Here is an 18690-nt window from a genome sequence, read left to right on the forward strand (position 1 = left end):
CGCGAACGTTGACAACACTCCGCCATCATTCTCTGCGACTTACTTGACACCATTCCATAAACGGCGAATCATTTCTGGCGAATTCTTGGGCTCAAAACCACAAGCGCAACTGGTTGCCCCCGTCACAGCAGGGATGACGTCATGTGCAGGATGAAGCCGAAGAAGGACAGCCTATTTTCCCTCCGGCGAAAATAAAGGCTTGCAGATGTGTGATAATTAATTACTAGACTTGTCGAGAGTAGCGCTCGGTTTTCTCTCGCGGCTCCGTCGATACCATTCATGTTTCTGTTCGGCTCTTTAGATTCCTGGCGAAAAGGCTAAAAAAATGTAGAATAACCACAATATTTGTTTCGCGAGCGTCTGCATCTCTTTGGCACACTTCAGCATCACTGGACGTAGAGCGTTGGATGTTCCGCACATGCTACTGGGTAGGGAGAGCTACCGGGCGTTCAGCAGGAAACCTTCCAACCTTTCCTGGAAGCCGATAGCGTAAATTGTCATCGCAGTTAGTTTTTCAAATAAGTGGCGGATCCATATATTCCTTGATGAACCAGGTATATCTGTTATGCCGAATATTTTTTTTCTATTACCGGACGCGACCATCGAAGAGTGAGCCCTTAACAGCTTCACTGTACAACTTGCCCCACTTAGCTGTAGTGATATAAGACGAATTCGGCATAACAGATATTTTAGTTTTAATATCTGTTATGCCGAATTCATCTCATATCACTGCAGCAAAGTGGGCCAAGTTTTACAGTGAAGCTGTTAAGGGCTCACTCTTCGATGGTCGAGTCCAGCAATAGAAAAAAAAAAAAAAAACTCTCATGGGCCGTATGCTGTATGTGCAAGTGAAAGCCCGCGAGGGCGAGGGACGCGCGCTTTCGCGGATTTGTGCATTAGTCACAATATTGTCTTAGTTAAAATATTTTAATTACCTTTGAATATGCTATTTTTTGTAATTAAAGTGTTTTCTTTAACACTACTAAAATAATTCCCAATAGTATCAGTTTAATTTCCACACTACCTCGTTTTACCCTCTTTCCGGTATTCCACCTTCGCTCCTTGGTTTCGTAGTAACCATGGGGCCTAATCGCCCGCAGTGGGTAAGCGTCATAGTATAAGAAGCAAGGAAGCAATGAAACAAATTAAATTCCCCGGCACGAGCAGTGAGACGCCAGGAAAAAGAAAGGAGAAAGAAGGCGACCACGAGCGCTTCTCCGTCGCCATTGCAGTGATTCGGATATCTGCCACGGATACCTTACTTCCCTGCGTCATGAATGACCTGAACTTGAAGGTAGTCTTCGTTCTGGGGATCGCCTATGGCGTAGGCAGGTTCCTGGTTGACCAGCTGTCGCTGTTGGCGTTCCCCCACTGCGACCACCCGATAAAGTGCTTCGACTACGCGGAGGAATTGGCCGCCAGCGTTCACCCCAGAGTGAACCCGTGCGATAACCTGTATGATCACGTCTGCGGCAAATGGGACAGGCTTCACCCGTTTCTCATTCCGGCATCCGGCGGCCAATTCCGTGTGCTCAGCACTCGGATGCTGGCATTCGCATTGCGCCAGCTCGAGCGATCGCCCCCCGAGCACCCCGTCCTGGCCGTGAGCAGGAGCATTTCCGCCTTCCAGAGCTGCAGCAAAGTTTACGCGGAGCGCAGAGACGAAACACAGGTGAGCTCCTGCTTTCGTACGATTGAGCTACACTGAACGTGACACGAGGAAAGTGGGGGGGGGGGGGGGGCAATCATTTGCGGTTTCTCGTTATAACTCGTAATTCACAAAGCTTTCCTAGTGTACGAGCGCATCCCGAGAGCCTGTTCCTCAGGCGAACGTCATCCACGATTGCGAGCTTCAGAAAAAAAATAACAGCTGAACTGGACGGTTATGGTCCATGTGAGATGGCAATACCCTTATGCGCAGCTTTTTAAATGCGGATCCAGATTTAGTAATGCATATTCAGTACCGAGAATATCAGTCGGTTTGTCAAGTCACCTTAGTCAATCACTCTCTAAGCTTTCTCACTACCAAACGCTCTCATCTATGTGGGGTGATAATTTCGATCTTTTACTGGATTCTTAAGAATTCTCTGTGGGAGTTCGCATGATTCTTCTTCTTCAGCTGCATTATTCGAAGATGCTGACATTACAAGCAAGAGAAATAGAAATAAATATTAAACTTTTTAACACAAATAGTTAATTATCTTCCTAATAATTACATTACAGCACATATTGCAAATTACCTAATGTAGCCACTGAGTTCGCAAGACGTGTGCACTTAAAATGAATTTCCAGGACGACACTACTCCCGAGATAAAATTTCCCAAATTGTTAGACGAAGTACAGGGGCGTTCCAGTTACTTTTGTGCTACAATGCATAAAGAGCGTTTTGGTAAAATAAATAGAACAACAGTGCATTTATACGGCTAGTTTGATGATGAAGATCTCGCAACTGGTTTTATTCTGAACTTTCATTCAATGTGGAGAAACCTTGAATACTCACCGGCTACAATTCGAAAAGTGCAGTACGAGCCGTAATGTATTAATGTACGTTTACTAATATTTTTTAAATAAGATGAGCATGTGCTTCGATTTATCGTGGTAATAATGTCAGCATCTCCACATAATCCAGCTCAATAACTAGAATTATGGTATCTGTAACAAACCATTTTTCAAAATTCTGTAAAACTTAAAAGTAATCAGCCAAAAATACCAGGCGTGTTTGCTCACCGATGTTCCGACCATGACATTTTACATTCGTGCTTCGTAAGAAATATAACGTGCGGGTCTAAAGTTTTATATCCAACTAATATGTACTTCAAACATGTGAAAAGATTGTCGCAGTTTCACCCGAAAGGCGAAGCATCAATTGCGATAGTAAATTAGCGGAGAGCTTGCTATACGGAGTAAGGATAGTAGTTTTATCAGCTGTATAAAGTTGGACATGCAGCAGCACCAGCAACGCGCAGAACTGTTGTCACCCGCCGGGGTGGCTCAGTCAGCTAAGGCGTTGCGCTGCTGAGCACGAGATCGCGGGATTGAATCCCGGCCGCGGCGGCTGCATTTCGATGGAGGCGAAATGCAAAAACGCCCGTGTGCTTGCGTTGTAGTGCACGTTAAAGAACCCCAGGTGGTCAAAATTAATCCGGAGCCCTCCACTACGGCGTGCCTCATAATCAGAACTGGTTTTGGCACGTAAAACCCCAGAAAGAAGAAGAACTGTTGTCGACGCCGTCGGCGTTTTGTCCGCGTTCGCACCGAACGCGCGCGGCGTTGGTGACTGTTGCCGGTGCTTCTGGGGTCGGCTCGGAGGTTTTCGAGGAGTTCAGAACGGATCACTCGTCGAGCAGCGTCGGAAGTCTTTACCACCTTCTCGCCTCGCAACGATTTAGATGCGAAGCAGCTTATGGTCGGGGCTATGTCCCTCCCTCCATCCACACCCGCACTGCGCATGCGCATCCTCCCCCTCCTCTACTTGTATGTATATGTATAGGATATGTACGCCAAGCTCCGGCTTCCGGTTCTGTTTCCTCTTCCGGTTCCACTTCCGGAAGCCAGCTTCCGGCTTCCGGAGAACGCTTCCGAAGTTTTGCCCGAATGATCCCCCGGTGCTTCGCCCACTCATCATCATTAACTTCGTCCTCTCATTCTCCTCCCGCAACGCCGCGATGACTGCCACGGACAGCGCCAGCGTCAACGCCAGTGTCAGCGCCGTGGACAGCGCCGCGGAGAAAAGCGCTCGAGCAGATGCCATGAAACGGCAGCGGCGACAGGCCGATCTGAAAACTAATGGGAACTTGAGTCGACCCCATGGCTGCTTCGCATACTACTCAGGGTTCCCCTACGGGAAGGTGGTGTAATTATTTTATATAAATACTACTGGTGTTTGTTATGAATAATGAAGAGACGCTTAATTTTCCAGCCCACCAGGGAGCACGGCGCAGAGTCGTAGGGGAGAGGGGGAGTAGGAGGTAAAGAGAAAAGAGATTGTTCAGGGGGCTCGTCCGCACATGGGTAGTATTGTGACTCGGTGTCAGAGACGAGAGACGGAGTCTTGAAGCAGGCGAAGAGGAGACGAAAACTTTATACAACATGTACAAATATGTACAGATATAGCAGGTAATAGCTGGTAATAGCTGCCATTAGTTGGTGATAGCTGGTAAAAGCAGTAAGCGCGCACCAGACCGACGGGGCAGCCGGTGGAGACTCTCGCTCAACAATGGGCTGGTTCTTCCTTAAATCCCCTTGGCGGCGACTCGTCGACAGGGCCCAGAGGGGTGAGTGGTGAGTCGTCGCGGTCCCTTTGGCGACTTGTCGACAACACCCAGAGGGGCGAGTGGCGATGATGGCCGGGGCTGTTTCAAATTGCCTGCGTCGAATGGATTCGTCGCGGATAAATGGGAGTTCCTGTCGCCTCGATAATATGGTTGTAGTATGTCAACTCCCATCGCGTCGATGATGGATGGGCACGTACTACGGCACAAAAGCACCCCCGCCGCCAGACAATGCATCCAGAGGTCGAGCTGCCCGACGCAGCTCGGAAGATTGGATGAGCCGGTTGAGCGACGTCGTCGATGGTTTGGAGGTACAGGATTTTGCGCTTTTCCCGCCGGCGGTCTTTCCTGCTGGTCGGTCCTGACAATGTCCATTGGAACGACCAAGAATCAACAACGCCAAAACACTCCGCCCAAAGCAAGCACCCCCCGAGTGCTCGTCAAACCGCCAGACCAAAATCACTAAACAAAACATTTCCCGAAATCTGGCTACGCTAAACAAAACAAAACATCAAAAAATTCCCGAACAACACGAGCACGTATCTGAGAGAGAAATTCGAGATGCGGACTTTTTTTCTTTAATTGTCAATGCGTGAGGGTTAATCAAATCAGAATTGCTTTGCATGCAATTCTGGCGGGTTGGCAAACATGAAGGTTGCCGAAGATGACTTAATTTTGCCCCCGTAAGCCGTGGCGCAAAGGTTAAGCGTAGCTAATCTATGCAGTTGGGTGCCACTTCGCGGAAATACGGAACGAAATCCGATAACTGCAAGCGCCAACGAAAAAGCCCGCCGCTTAGTGCCGTCTAAATGCACTAGGCGAAACGAGTACCACATTTTTGAAGCACAGAAGCGGTCCTAACAAAAAAAAAACAAATATTAAAACTCACGCTAACGACACAAAAACAAAGGTGAATCGAAATTCTACACTGACAGTTAGAACTAACGCGTACAATACAAAAGAAAATCATAATCTCAATTAAGCATTTAGGCTTTGTCTAGCCTAGGTAAACGTAAAAAAAACACCGCATATCCACGGGGTGAATGATGATGAGTGGGCGAAGCTCCGGAGGGAATCATCGGTAAACCGTGAATCTTCCGTGTAATTCGCCCAGTCTCGCCGCACTAAATCGAACGATTGACTTCCACCAATGACACGCGCCATATGTGACGTCATTCCTATTTTATAACAGCGCCCTTCATTATAATTGCACCATCTCCCGCTTAAGGGGACGCTAGCACAAACGCGTTAGAAACGTGCAGTACTCTCTAGTAAGGGGGAGGCCAAAGCGTCTTACGCAGCTGTTTACACATGCCGGAACGTGCACCGCGTTTGCCGACGCCATCACATGACTGCTGAGAGAGTATAACTCCCGTATTCATAAACGCTCCTCGACTTGAACTTGACTTGCCACCGCCTTCAACGCGTTTCGAACGCGCTGCCCAAGGCGGTGGCAAGTCAAGTTCAAGTCGAGGAGCGTTTATGAATACGGGGGTAAGGCGGAGAGGCCACAGCGTCTTACACCAGCTTCTTACACGGGCCGTAACGCGCTAGCACAAACGCGTTAGAAACGCGCAGTCTTTCGTTAATGTTGGGTATTTATTGTCATCGTGGTGCGTGTGTCCATGTGCGCTTCGTGGCGTAGTGGTTAGCGCCGCGCGTTCGGAAGCGAGGGGTCTCTGGTTAGATTCCGCGCTACGGACACAACTTCCGGAATTTTTTTTTCATAAAAGTAGACGTGGCTACCTACTACGACGACTACTACTAACTACTACATACTACAGAGGAGGGACAGACCCACACCCTAAGGAGCTTCGCCCCTAAAAAAACTCTCGTCGGCTGTATATGTGCGACTGAAAGCACGCGAGGGCGAGGGACGTGCCCTTTCACTGGGAGCGAACGCACGGCGGAAAGCAACCCAACGCCACCTAGACATGCGAGTTTCCTCAAGGTGGCGTTGAGCAAATGTGACTTTCCAGTGAAAGGGGAGCGGTGGGCGAGGAGGGCATCGAGGCACCCTAGACTGTGCATATGCGTGCTCGCTCTCCCACTGCTAGGGAGCCTGTACGCAAGTTGCATTTAGGCTCTCTAGTTCCGTCACGTAGCCAGTGTTTTGACAGCGGTTGTGTGCGGATACACAAAAACGCGCACAACTGTTGTCGACGGCGGCGGCGTATTGCCCGCGTTCACACCAAACGCGCGCGGCGTTGGTGACCTGTTTATGAAGAACGTGCCAACCTTTGCCGTACCACGGCCACTGGATAAAAAAAATGTGGTTGATCCCTCTTATATAGGAATCGGTATAGAACACGAAAGTGAAACGTGTCTTCACAGAAGTAGTGTAATGTTTATTGCACATTGATATATAATGTCTATTGGTGTTTTGTGGCTAAAGCGCCCTTAGGCGTTGATGCACCCACGCTGACGCCTGGTGGCACGTCTCCTCCATCACGACTACCAACGTCGATGACCATGAGCAACCGTCGTGCATATGGAAGCTGCACTACGCTGCACACGCTAGCACAACGCGAAAGACGAAGCACGTAACTGACACACTAATACAACGCGCAAGACAAAGCACGTAACTGAATCGTCACCGAGTCAAATCAGCGCGTACAGCGCGTCGTAATTGCAGCCTCCGCGATCAACTTCAGAAACATTTTCAGAGCTAATTGCGGAGGCCACGCTCCGCTGTGCTGAGTACGGTGAACGCCACTACCAACGCCACCTAGCAACGCCACCTAGGTGGCGTTGGTAGTGCTTCTTGATGCCAGCGTCCCTTCGAATGCTGGCATCGAGGCGTCGTAGTGGTGAGACCACCGAAGCGTTCACTGTCGGTGCGCGTTAGTGTCATAATGCAGTACTTCTCTTTTCTGCTCGTAGGCGGCGGCACCGCCCCGAACAAGAGCGCGGGTACACGGAGGAGTGTTAGATATATAAGGCGCGTCTGTGTAGCTCTCTGCAAATGCGTTTGTGGCGCAATGGGTTAAACGCTCGGCGATCTATCGTCGCGGACCGAGAGGTCGTGGGTTCGATTCCCAAATTTTGCATGTTTGTGGAACTTTTTCTTCTGGTTTCTTTCTTTGTATTATGTTCTATGACGTATTTCCGTGACGGAAATACGTCAGTGAAGTCTTGGTGGACCCCGGCATAAAACACTTTCGTGTTAAAAAATTCCGAAGTTGTGTCCGTAGGGCGGAATCGAACCAGGGACCCCTCGCCTCCGAGCGCGCGGCGTTAGCCCACTACGCCACGAAGCGCACATAGACACACGCACCACGATGGCAATAAATACCCAACATTAACGAAAGGCCGCGTTTCTAGCGCGTTTCTAACGCGTTTGTGCTAGCGCGTTACGGTCCGTGTAAGAAGCTAGTGTAAGACGCTGTGGCCTCTCCGCCTTACCTTCAACGCGTTTCGAACGCGCTGCCCAAAGCGGTGGCAAGTCAAGTTCAAGTCGAGGAGCGTTTATGAATAGGGGGAGTATACTCTCTCAGCAGTCATGTGATGGCGTCGGCAAACGCGGTGCACGTTCCGGCATGTGTAAATGGCTGCGTAAGACGCTGTGGCCGCTCCCCCTTACTAGAGAGTACTGCACGTTTCTAACGCGTTTGTGCTAGCGTCCCCTTAAGCGGGAGATCCGATGATTCCCTCCGGAGCTTCGCCCACTCATCATCATTGACCTCGTGGATCTGCTGTCATGTTTTTTTATCCAGCGGCCGTGGCCATACACTCTATGGCGGTGTACCGTAGCGACCATAAGGCCATGGTCCCTGTGGTTACCAAATAAATGAAAACCACCGGATTATAGATATTTATCATTCTTTAATAGTTCAAATAACCAAATACACCATCACATCTTAATAGTCATAATTGGAAATACATAATTCCCACCATAGTACAGCTTCGCTGGTCTTCCATCTCCACCCCAGTGGAAGGGCTGACGGTTTGTTTTAAATGAAAAATGTATGCCTTTAGGTTTCACTTGTAAAAGACTTGTCTTGTTAGCTTTCTTTTGCTTTTCTGCGACTTCTATTTTCACCACTGCGGCGTCCCAAGCGCGCTACCCAACGCTGCTGTTTTCCCAATTCTAAAACTGTCATGCTCCTCCGAACCCGAGAGCAACCAACGCAACGCGGTTTGGGGCCCCAAAGTCTTGGGGCCCCTATTATAAAACACTCGAATAAAGAAAGGCCATACTAGATTGTCAATCCTTTCTCGTTCGCGGAACTACAACACAATTCATAAAAATTAATCAGAATCCTATTGTGAAACATTGACTCAGATTTCCATTGCACCATTTCCTAAAACTAGGTGTTCGTTCCAATTTCTTCTTGGACACCTCACCCACAGCTTTCATTCTCTTTTAGTCCAAGTGGTCTCTATCACCGGCGGTGACATAAAGTCGTTCACAAGCCTGACCACCAGATGTAGTTGTGATTTTCGTTTGCGAGTACAATAATTAGGTGGGTGCTTTGTTGAGACCACCCGCGAAATAATTATTCTGGTTAAAGTCTCTTTTTTTGTCAGGCAGCGACATCTGCCTCTAAGTAATAAAAACGAGGGACTAGTCTATACACAAAGATACATTTAGAATAATTGAACCGCTAGAGGTAACTTTCGGTCATATGATTAAAGCAGTCTATAATAAAGGCTTCATTTATCAACGTTAGCCCGTTCGCGAATGTCAGGTGAAAGTTTCTAGCTAATGGCCAGCTTATATTATTTTGGCTCCGGAAGCTCAGCAAAAGGTTGTAGTTAACACACGCTGAGATAAATAAATCCGAGCCATTTTTAGCGCAGTATACGGATACCGAGCGCGTCAGGAGCCCGCTTAACCCGTCCTTAGGCACACGCGATATGGCAATAAGGACATCATGGCATAAAAGCAAGAAAAGTGTGCAGCGAGTATAGGTAGAAAATACGGTCTTTCAATGCACGTGCATGTGAGTCCACTGCAGATCGGGACAAAGACTATTCGTTTATTTGTTTTGAGTGCCAAGCAAAAACGATGCAGAGCCTTCTAGCCGAGATAACCATTAGCTGATAGCTTGATGCTGTGGCCAGTCCGCTACGGAATGCCACATGTCGCCTCAATGACGGCGCCTGATGCAACCTTAAGACGGCTTGACACGTGCTCTTGATGCGCCCGAAAAAACTATCACCATCAGGGATTCGGCTCAATGTGCTTGGCGGTTTCCCGCCAGTTGTGCCTTACCACAGTTCTCAAAACGGATATGACTAACATGACTGATAGATCATGACATCAATAACATCACATGCTCGTCAGTTACATCCCGATTAACAATAATCAAATCACGTGTGGCGCGTACATGCATTGCATATGCGGCTATGAGCCACGGACAAGAAAGGAAGAAGGAAAGAAGGAAGGCACGAAGGAAGGAAGGAAAGAAAGAAAGAAAGAAAGAAAGAAACAAACAAACAAAGAAAAATCACGTGTGGCTCATACCCGCGTTGGATATGTTGGTATGAGCCGCCAAGAGCAGGAGCGGGAAATATCTCATGGGAGCCTGACGCGGCTGTGCAGTGTGCTGCGGCATGAACGCTAGTATGTGTCGATGGGCGGACTTGGCGCAACAAAACGCACTACTTGGCCATCGCGCCGGGCGAAAACAAGACGCCGGTGTTCTTGCTCTTTCCCGAACATGTCGAAAACGCTCAGTATAATCAGTAATAATAATATATAAGTTCACTATAGCAATATTCACTACACCAGACCCACTATAGTCACAGCTTTGCTGGATTCCATCTTCACAATAGCGGAAGGGCTCTGAATTTTTATTTTCTGTGAAATACCCAACTTTAATAAAATAGAGGCAGTCGTCGCAGAAAGAGAAGGTACTATCGACCCAAAAAGTTTACGGACCACGGGATCTCCGACAACGCTCAATATCCGAGCAGCATTTATTTTTTCTTGCGCTAAGTACATTAGGACGCTACAGGGATGAACCGAACACTGGATATGAAGCGGACAAGGAGTGACACACGGGAGTGCCAGAGCAGCCTTTAAAAGTAGCCACTAAAACCGTACATCAAAATGTTGTTTGTATATACCAGTAAAGGCTGGAAATGGAAATATGAGGCTGCGTTTTGAGGCTGTGGAGATACTCAGTTTTTTGTCAGATACCTTAGTCCGTAAACGTTCAATAGGTCAATAGTATGTGTAGTTTATTAGAATGTCTACTGCATCCCAAACTCATTCTTGCACAGCAGGCTGTTAAAGTTTTGCAAATTGTGCTGAAGTTAAGTGGGAGTGGGGAATCGACGAGGTAGCAGACCGTCAATAGCAGAAGAATGAGGTCCCAGCGGATGTGCAAATTCCCCCGCTAACACATTTGAAGTCAATCTTCAATATCATTGCAGTCACTGCCAGAAAAGGTGTCTACATCTCGCGATTGTGCTAGAGGGACGGAAGGTACAGTAGCTAAAATCTTGGAATAATTCTAGCCTTTAGTGGGCCTAACCGCCGTATTCAGAAATGCAACTTAGCTTGAAGCCCATGCTTGACTTGATTTAAAGGACGCCTGGCGTGAACATGCCATGGACACTCACTGCGTTTGCTTCGGCACGTTCACAATAGGCGTCACTTAACTCAAGTCAAGCATGGACTTGAAGCGAAGTTGCATTTCTGAATACGGGGCTAAGTCGGGTAAGTCTAAGTCGAATTTTGTAAACCACTGAAACGTAGAGATGTGGACGCATGTAGCTGACCACCTGATGTCACGCTGCAGGTTCTGTTCGACGTATTCAAGAAGTTCAACTTCAAGTGGCCTTCGCTTACGCTTCCCACCAACTTTGACCTCATGGAGTACCTGCTGGGCATGTCGTTCGAGTACAACCTTGCGACGCCCGTTTTGCTTAGCCTCACGCCGGACCTCAAGACTGACAAGCGGTATGGCCTGTTATTCGATATCTCATCGAACGTCGAAAACGAAACGGTAGACACTAAAGTCATTGCCAGTTGCATTTCATCGGTGGCACCATTAGTCTCAGGTGATTTGGCCTCGAAGTTTGCCAAACGAATCCACACAGTTTTCTTGAACTTGTTCACTGCTCAGACGGCCTTGTTTCGCAACGTACGGCCGACGCTCCTTTACACTACCATTGAGAAGCTCGCGAACGACACCTCCGGGCACAGCACGGGAGAAACCTGGCTTAAGGTCATCAACAACCACCTGCCTCATGGCCAGGCTGTCAGCGAGAGCGAAGATGTGCTTACGATCACCAACAGCGGCTTGCTTCTCAGAACGATCCTCGACGACGCAAAGCGTTCCGGATACGCCGATCTGGTGCTGTACGCAGGCTGGAATATGCTCGTCAGTCTGCGCGCGGCGGTGTCACCTTCGCTGGTGAACTGTATGGACGGCAGCTCTACGTCGGGCCAGCTACCGAGCACGCTTGGATGCTTGGGATCAGTAACTCAGGTTTGTGCACGGGAAGCTAGCTGTCGTACTAGTTGGCAGAGTCAACCACAAAATTTTACGGCACGTACTATCTGAGAGTCGAGTACCTCCGAAATCTGATAGTGCTGCCTGTTAATCCGGTTTCCAGACTGTACTACGTTACTACAGTGACGTACCAGTGGTATGTCACTGCATGCGAACAGTGTTACTATTGTACTGGCCAAGGTTAAAACTGCTCCTAAATTCGATATCTTCCCCAACTTGCATTTTAGAAATTTTTACGCCATATGGTCGCTGAAATCGAGAGCTGTTTATCGCGTAAAGGGAACGCGAAGGCCAACCCTTCGAACGTGGGGACCACCCGCATTAGATTTATATGGGCGGCGCGTTCCCAAGCCGTTTTAAATACAAAACGAATATAGCGTCGATCACTGCTACAGTGATCCTTATGGTAGCCATATTGCACGCGTTCTAACATTTGACCTCGTGCTTTGCGAACAGGCATGTTCTCATTCGAGCAAAACATATAACGGAACGTGAAACTTTACCAAGGTATGAAGGTACCTGTGTTGCTACGCGTATCAACATCGATAAGCGTCAGCCTGCTCTCCTAGTTATTCGCTTCGATTCCAAGTTTCTGAATTTGCACTAATCGTAACTGTAAACGTACCATGGAAGATGATTGAGTTCTACCCATTGGTCATTATCTACACTACTTGGCAGCTTTCAACAAACCAAAGATTTCATTTCCGCTGCATAATAACCATAACATAAGTGAATCTGCTGTTCTACTCTAACCTTTAATATAGACTATCTTCATTCTTCGTTCTTAAAACGTGAGGCTCGAAATATTTGTTGCAATTTCGAATTTAAGTTTTTTATCAGAAATGAATGCCGAATTATTGAGCCATCTGTTAACTATTGCGGCTCTTAGTCGGCGAAAAAGTCTCCTCGCAATCACTGTGGGCTTCGCAAAGAAACGTAGGTTGTTTCTTTTCGCCTTTAAAATTCGAGGCCAAATTCACCTAGCTGCACCGCTAGTAGACATTTTCTTAACCGCAAACTTGATCGCTAACAATAATGCAACCACCGTGGTTTTGCATGCAGCTTAGAGTCGCAACATCGTAAAGGAAATGAAAGCTCAAATAAATTACAGAGTAATTAAAGAAACAACCACAGTGGGGCATTCGTTTTATACCATGATAACACATCAAGTAACCCGGAGGTGGGGCTATGTTTTAATGCATTCATTGTTGCGCACTCTTTCACACTTTCACGTAGTGCTTTTACAGGCGGCTTTCAAAGCCCATGCTACTTTGACCCCTCTTGCGTGTTCGGCACGAACATTATTTACAAAAATTGGTTAGGACTATTTCATTTCTTCCACGGCCGCTAAGTCCAGTAGGAACAGTGAAAATAGCTACAAATATGTTAGAAAATACAACGCATTGAAATATGCATTATCCACATAAGGATAGATTTCAAGAGCGTAGGTCATAAGGCAAAAAATTATGTATTTTATTAATAAGGACATTTTTGAACAAGTCTCCGAAATGCGGTTACATGGCATAAGCAACTAACTATAACGACATAACTATTAAATGATAACGGTTCCTCCGGATCGAGGCACGCACGCTTGCCAAACTTATCACTTATGTATAGAGTGAAATTAAGCGTCGAGGTGCTCTGCGATCTAGCGTGAATTAGTGAGTCATAAATGAATATTTATGAAAGCAATTAGGGACGCCCCCGCTAATGACGCAATATCGATCCAAGCATATATCTTGGTGAATGCTACCTTTTTCAGCGCTAATCCAAGGTTGTGACGAGGTGGTCCACATTTGTCAAGCTGGGGAACGTGAATAAGTGCTTGAATCATCTCAAGACACAGTGCGCGTGACCAGATGGAACCCAGAAAGGCGAAAATTATTCATGCAACCTATGCATTTGTCTTCAAACATTTCTCAACAGTATTGTGACGCGTGCAACGCCAGATATGTGTCTTTCTGTAATTGTTAATTTCGCGCCTACATACCTGTACCAACTGAAATTAGCCGTTTTGATGCTTAGGTTCGTTGGTGTGGGTCGATGAACGTTTCGAACGTTTCAAGCCACCAGTTGCAAGGACCACAGAATGCCTGATGCGTTAAAACATATCCTGAGCAACCCCTCGGGATCATGAAAAGACAGTCCGAGAAAAGCATACGCAGCAGTGAACATCGCCATATTTTGCAATCTTGTGCTGTGCGTGGAGCTCGCAAGGGGATCGCAAACTCACCTTTTTCTCAAACATGCTTTTTTCAACTAAAGCCCTCTCTTCACTCTTTTCGGGCGGCTATATGTCGTTCTCAGCACCAGCACTTAGCCTCAGTGACTTCATGCCATGCATTTCCACATTCGTAGGCACACGCCATTAAATTGGCGGTATGACGAAGCGGGAGCCTCGTGAACGCGAATTTTTCAGTTTACCAGAGCAAGAATGTCTTGTGATGAAACGCTCGCATAGTTAGCCAATTGCGTTCGATCTCATCACCACTAGAAACATGTGTTGTATTTGCCAAGGCTATTATTGCTTCTAAATCTTGGGAGTATGCACAAATCTTTAGGCGTCGCTCGTGCTTGCATGCTTTTCCTATGGCGCCGTAGTGGAGCGTCGCTGCCACCTCCTGTGGCACGAACGGCGCCGCCATGATCGCCGGCAGGAAACACGCTAAACATTCAATGGCATGCTTGATTATCCTGTGTTTTTGAAGCGATTGGCGGCCTATACCTATGCAGTCACTTAGTGTGCATTCAACGGGTGCCAATAAGCTTTCGTTTCGAGCGCAAGATCTGTTTGCCATTTGCCATCGGGTTGCTCTGGTGTATGCCCAGTAGCACAACTGGTTTGCATTGCAGGCGTATTTTCGCTGGAATTTCGACGCTGATTCGTTTCGAATAGAAAGCCTTGATCTTTCTTGAACCTAAGTTAACCTTTTTAGCCTTCGTAGTAACCCGCTCACCTTAAAAAATTGACAACATGCAGGTTGCGTCATTCGCCCTCGGCCGGTTTGTCATCGACAGCCTGGAGCTACACCGTAACATCAATCACACGAGGAGCACGTGGAACGCCTTGAGGAAGGCCACTCGAGAGAGCTTCGCTAACCTCTCGTGGATGGACAAATCAACAGCCAAAGGCGCCGTCGAGCACGTCGACAGCCTCATTACCGTCCTCCCTCTGCCGAAACACCTCCAAACAAACGAGGCGCTTGAGGCACACTATGGTTTCCTGGATCCGAATGTCTCGCAGCCGTTCATTCACTGGCTGTTTAAAACAAAGCACCGACGCCTTGAAGAGCAGAAGCGCCTTTTCAAAGGATCCACAGTGACCGTTTACCGTGACGACATTTACTACAACACAATCGACGTGAACGCGTTTTACATATCTCTAATGCACATCATGGCCATCCTACCAGGGATCATGGCAGCACCGTTCGTGCCACAGGAGGTGCCAGCGACGCTCCACTACGGCGCCATAGGAAAAGTATTAGGACACGAACTGACGCACGCCTTCGACCCATTGTTTAGCAACTTCACTAGAACGGGGGAAGTCGGCACATGGTGGTCGAAGAAGTCATTCGACAACTTCCGCGGCCGCCTAGAGTGCCTCCGGCGCCAGCTACAGAGTTACACCGACAACGAGGTGCACAGCAAGAACGCGCTCTCGGAAGCATTCGCCGACACGGCCGGAACTGAGAAGGCCTGGCTAGCCTTCACCTCTTTGCCGGCAGAGAAGGGCGTTCTGGGATACACCCAGGAACAGTCGTTCTTTATCGCCAGCTGTTTCGAGTTTTGCTCGGAGGGTGGCTACCAATGGCAAAAAAACGGAAAATACCCGGCCATGGTGCTGCGGTGCAATATACCTGCCCGAAACGAAAAGGAGTTTGCGGCAGCATTCAGCTGCCCTACAGGATCGGCAATGAACCCTGAGAAGCGGTGCACGTTCCATTGACTGGAACCAACGACAATAAACCTTGCCACTTATAACTCGTTCCAACGGAGAAAAATGTATAAGGGGGCGTGGTTATAGTCTCAATCCATGCTCTTTCCGATTTTTTTTTACTTTTATGTGAATAAGTAACGTGGAGTTTGCATATAACGTTATTGATACCACATTTTATTCGAATCAATTAGGTCTTTCAATTAGGTATTTTGTTAAATAAGATACATCAACACGGAATATGGCTTTGTCCATGACGCATTTCATCCCATCCGTTCCGTGTACGTAGAAACCGCAGAAAAAAATGCTTAATGACATAAGACGTCAATTATCTCTAAATACGTTTTTATACATACTGAAGCCCTGCAAAAGCTGTTGCAGTTGTGGCTTTCGAAGACAGGGTGAAAAAAAGAAGCAATGCATATTTCAAATCTACACATGTCGACACTAAGTCGATCGAAAATCGTACAAAATTGTGAAAAAATCTTATAAAGTCGCATTTGTCTTCAAGTGCGTAAAACTTTTGACTAAAGGGAACGAAAATAGCTAGATAAGAAATTGCATAGGTCATAAGCACGAAAAGAACTATTTAAATGTATTCGACTGTAAAATGGTCTTACCGTGCTAACTGCGGTCTAAGACCATTATTTTAGCAACCTCAGACCGACCTCTCTGCATTCCATGTCATTAAACTTTTCTCTCTTCTCTCTTAGCAAGCGACAAGTATTCAGCATATAAGAGTGAGCACCACGAGGCAATCGTATTGTACAAAGATTTTAAAGAATCAGTGTCGCAATGGGCATCGTGTGCTGCTACGTTTGAAGGCGGGATAGAAGAGGACAGTAAAGTATCTTCCGTATATGCGGCATATACAGCGCACAGCCTTTTGCACTGCCTCAACTTCTGTTATTGTACAAAAACAATAACTACACTAGAAAATTTATGCATATTCTACTCATGGTCGAATATGCGGCATACAAAATAGCCGCTCAGTGTCTTTTAATTGCACCTGTTTGAGTGGTAATGTTGACGTATTGAATGTCTTTTAGCGCTGTGCTAGCCATCTTGCTAACGCGTTGTGACCAAGGGAAGTTGCTTGTTAAAAAGGCACCAAGATTTTATGAGCAAAGCTGTTTAAGCTGGCTGTAATTTGTGGTGCGTATCAAGAAACTACGAAGAAATAAAATAAAATAAACTCTCTTGCCGAGGCCGGATTTGAGCCCATGTACCCCTGGTCCCAAAGCGAGCGTCGTAACCACTAGACCATACAGCCACTTTTTTTTCTTTATTACATGGGAGCAGAATCTTCAGAAACGCAAGAAAGAAGGCGCTACAGGTATTTATTCAAAAGTCAGGCAAGCGTGTGCAAGCGTCCAATAAAGGTATCCCGTCCAGCGCTGTTTCTTCAGCAGCATACACACTACGACCGTAGGCAGCGCATTCCCGAAAAAACGACCGAGTGGTTCGCGGTGATCAGCGTGCCTGTCACACATTCTACTTCGCCAAAGACTATGTAGACCAAGTACTATGAACAGCCTCGCTTGCAGAACATGCATTTATGCGAACCATATGATTGCGTTCGAGCGTCGTCGTCTTCGTCCACAGCTGGCGCGTTCGTACGCTCGTGCTCTGCGAGGTGAAGATGGATGGATGGATGGAGAAAACTTTATTTCGTCAAAAAGCATGTGCGGACGATTCCGTGTTAGATGGCCACCAACCCATGGTTGACGGCGACCTGGGTGGCCCACTCCACGATGCTGGTCTTGCGACCGGGTCTGAGCTGGCCAACACGGCCTCCCACAGCTCGAGAGAAAGATCAGGCATAATATCCACCGGTGGCGACAATATGCTACATTCCCATATAATGTGGTTATAGGTAGCCATTTCCTGGCACCATCTGCATTCCGGCTTAATCTCCTCCGGGTATTTTTTGCTCAACACGTATGGATTCGGAAAAGATCTAGTCTGCAACCTTCTCCATATGCATTACTGCGCCTTAGTCATCTTCTTGTCTGGCGGTGGGTAAATCCTTCGCTCCAGTTTATAATGGTTTGTCATGTCGTGAAAGGACACCAGCCCATCTCTCGTGGACCTCCCTGGAACGACCAGCCCAACTGCTCGGCTGACGAAACCTCGAGCATTTATGTGAGCTGCCTCGTTCCCAGGATTCCCAGAGTGTGCTGTATACCCAGGCAATTTTCACCTCCCTAGTCGGTCGTCTCTTGGCCCGATTCAGCAATCATGCCGCCGTGACAGATAGTCTGCCCCTTGCCAAATTTCGGATGGCTGTTTTTGAATCGCTGAGAATAAGGTCAGATTCAGTATTAGCTATAGCTAGCGCTATCGCCGCTTCCTCTGCAGTTTCTGAGGAGCGGGTTTTGACCGATCCAGAGGCAACCGAGCGTCCCCGTCCGTCCACCACCGCAATCGCAAATGCGTCCTTGTCCTTTTACTCCGCGACGTCTACATAAACTGCCCCATTGTACTTCCCGTACTTAGCATGTAAAGCTCTAGTTCTTGCCTTCTTGCGTTCCTCATGATGCATCGGATGCATATTCTTGGGCAAAGGCTTTATGTATAAGGTCTTGAGGAGATCCCGCCGCACCTGAGTTTTCATGTCCCCGGCAGGAGCCTCAACCCCAATACCGATCCTCTCCAATATGTCCCTGCCCGATTTAATTTTCGAAAGCCTAGCGAGCTGCATCACCAAGTGTGCCTCCCGTAGTTCTTACAGGGAGTTATGCACCCCTAATATCAGCAGCCTTTCGGTAGGCGCATTGTTAGACAGCCCAAGGGCCGCTTTATACGCCTACATAATGATAGCATCCACCTTGCCTTTTTCCGTCGCATCCAACTTCATATTAGGCGTCGCATAAACTATCCTACTGAGCACAAACGCCTGTACTGGCTTACACAATTCCTTTTCCTTCAGCCCTCTTTTGCGATTGGCGATTCTCCTGATTAGTCGCACGGTAGCGTTGACCGTATTCTTAAGCCTTGCCAAGGCCTCCCTATT

General features: G+C 47.6%; 1 protein-coding gene across 1 annotated transcript; it reads left to right on the plus strand.

Moving 5' to 3' along the window:
* Nucleotides 1–1273: 1273 nt before the first annotated feature.
* On the plus strand, nucleotides 1274–15686 carry LOC119463720 (endothelin-converting enzyme homolog). Its single transcript, XM_037724545.2, has 3 exons — nucleotides 1274–1672; nucleotides 11024–11716; nucleotides 14721–15686. Exons 1-3 carry the CDS (start codon nucleotides 1274–1276, stop codon nucleotides 15684–15686), a joined length of 2058 nt encoding a protein of 685 aa, XP_037580473.2.
* Nucleotides 15687–18690: the final 3004 nt, after the last annotated feature.

The sequence above is a fragment of the Dermacentor silvarum genome, chromosome 9, assembly GCF_013339745.2.
Source record: "Dermacentor silvarum isolate Dsil-2018 chromosome 9, BIME_Dsil_1.4, whole genome shotgun sequence".
NCBI classification, from domain to species: Eukaryota; Metazoa; Arthropoda; class Arachnida; order Ixodida; family Ixodidae; genus Dermacentor; species Dermacentor silvarum.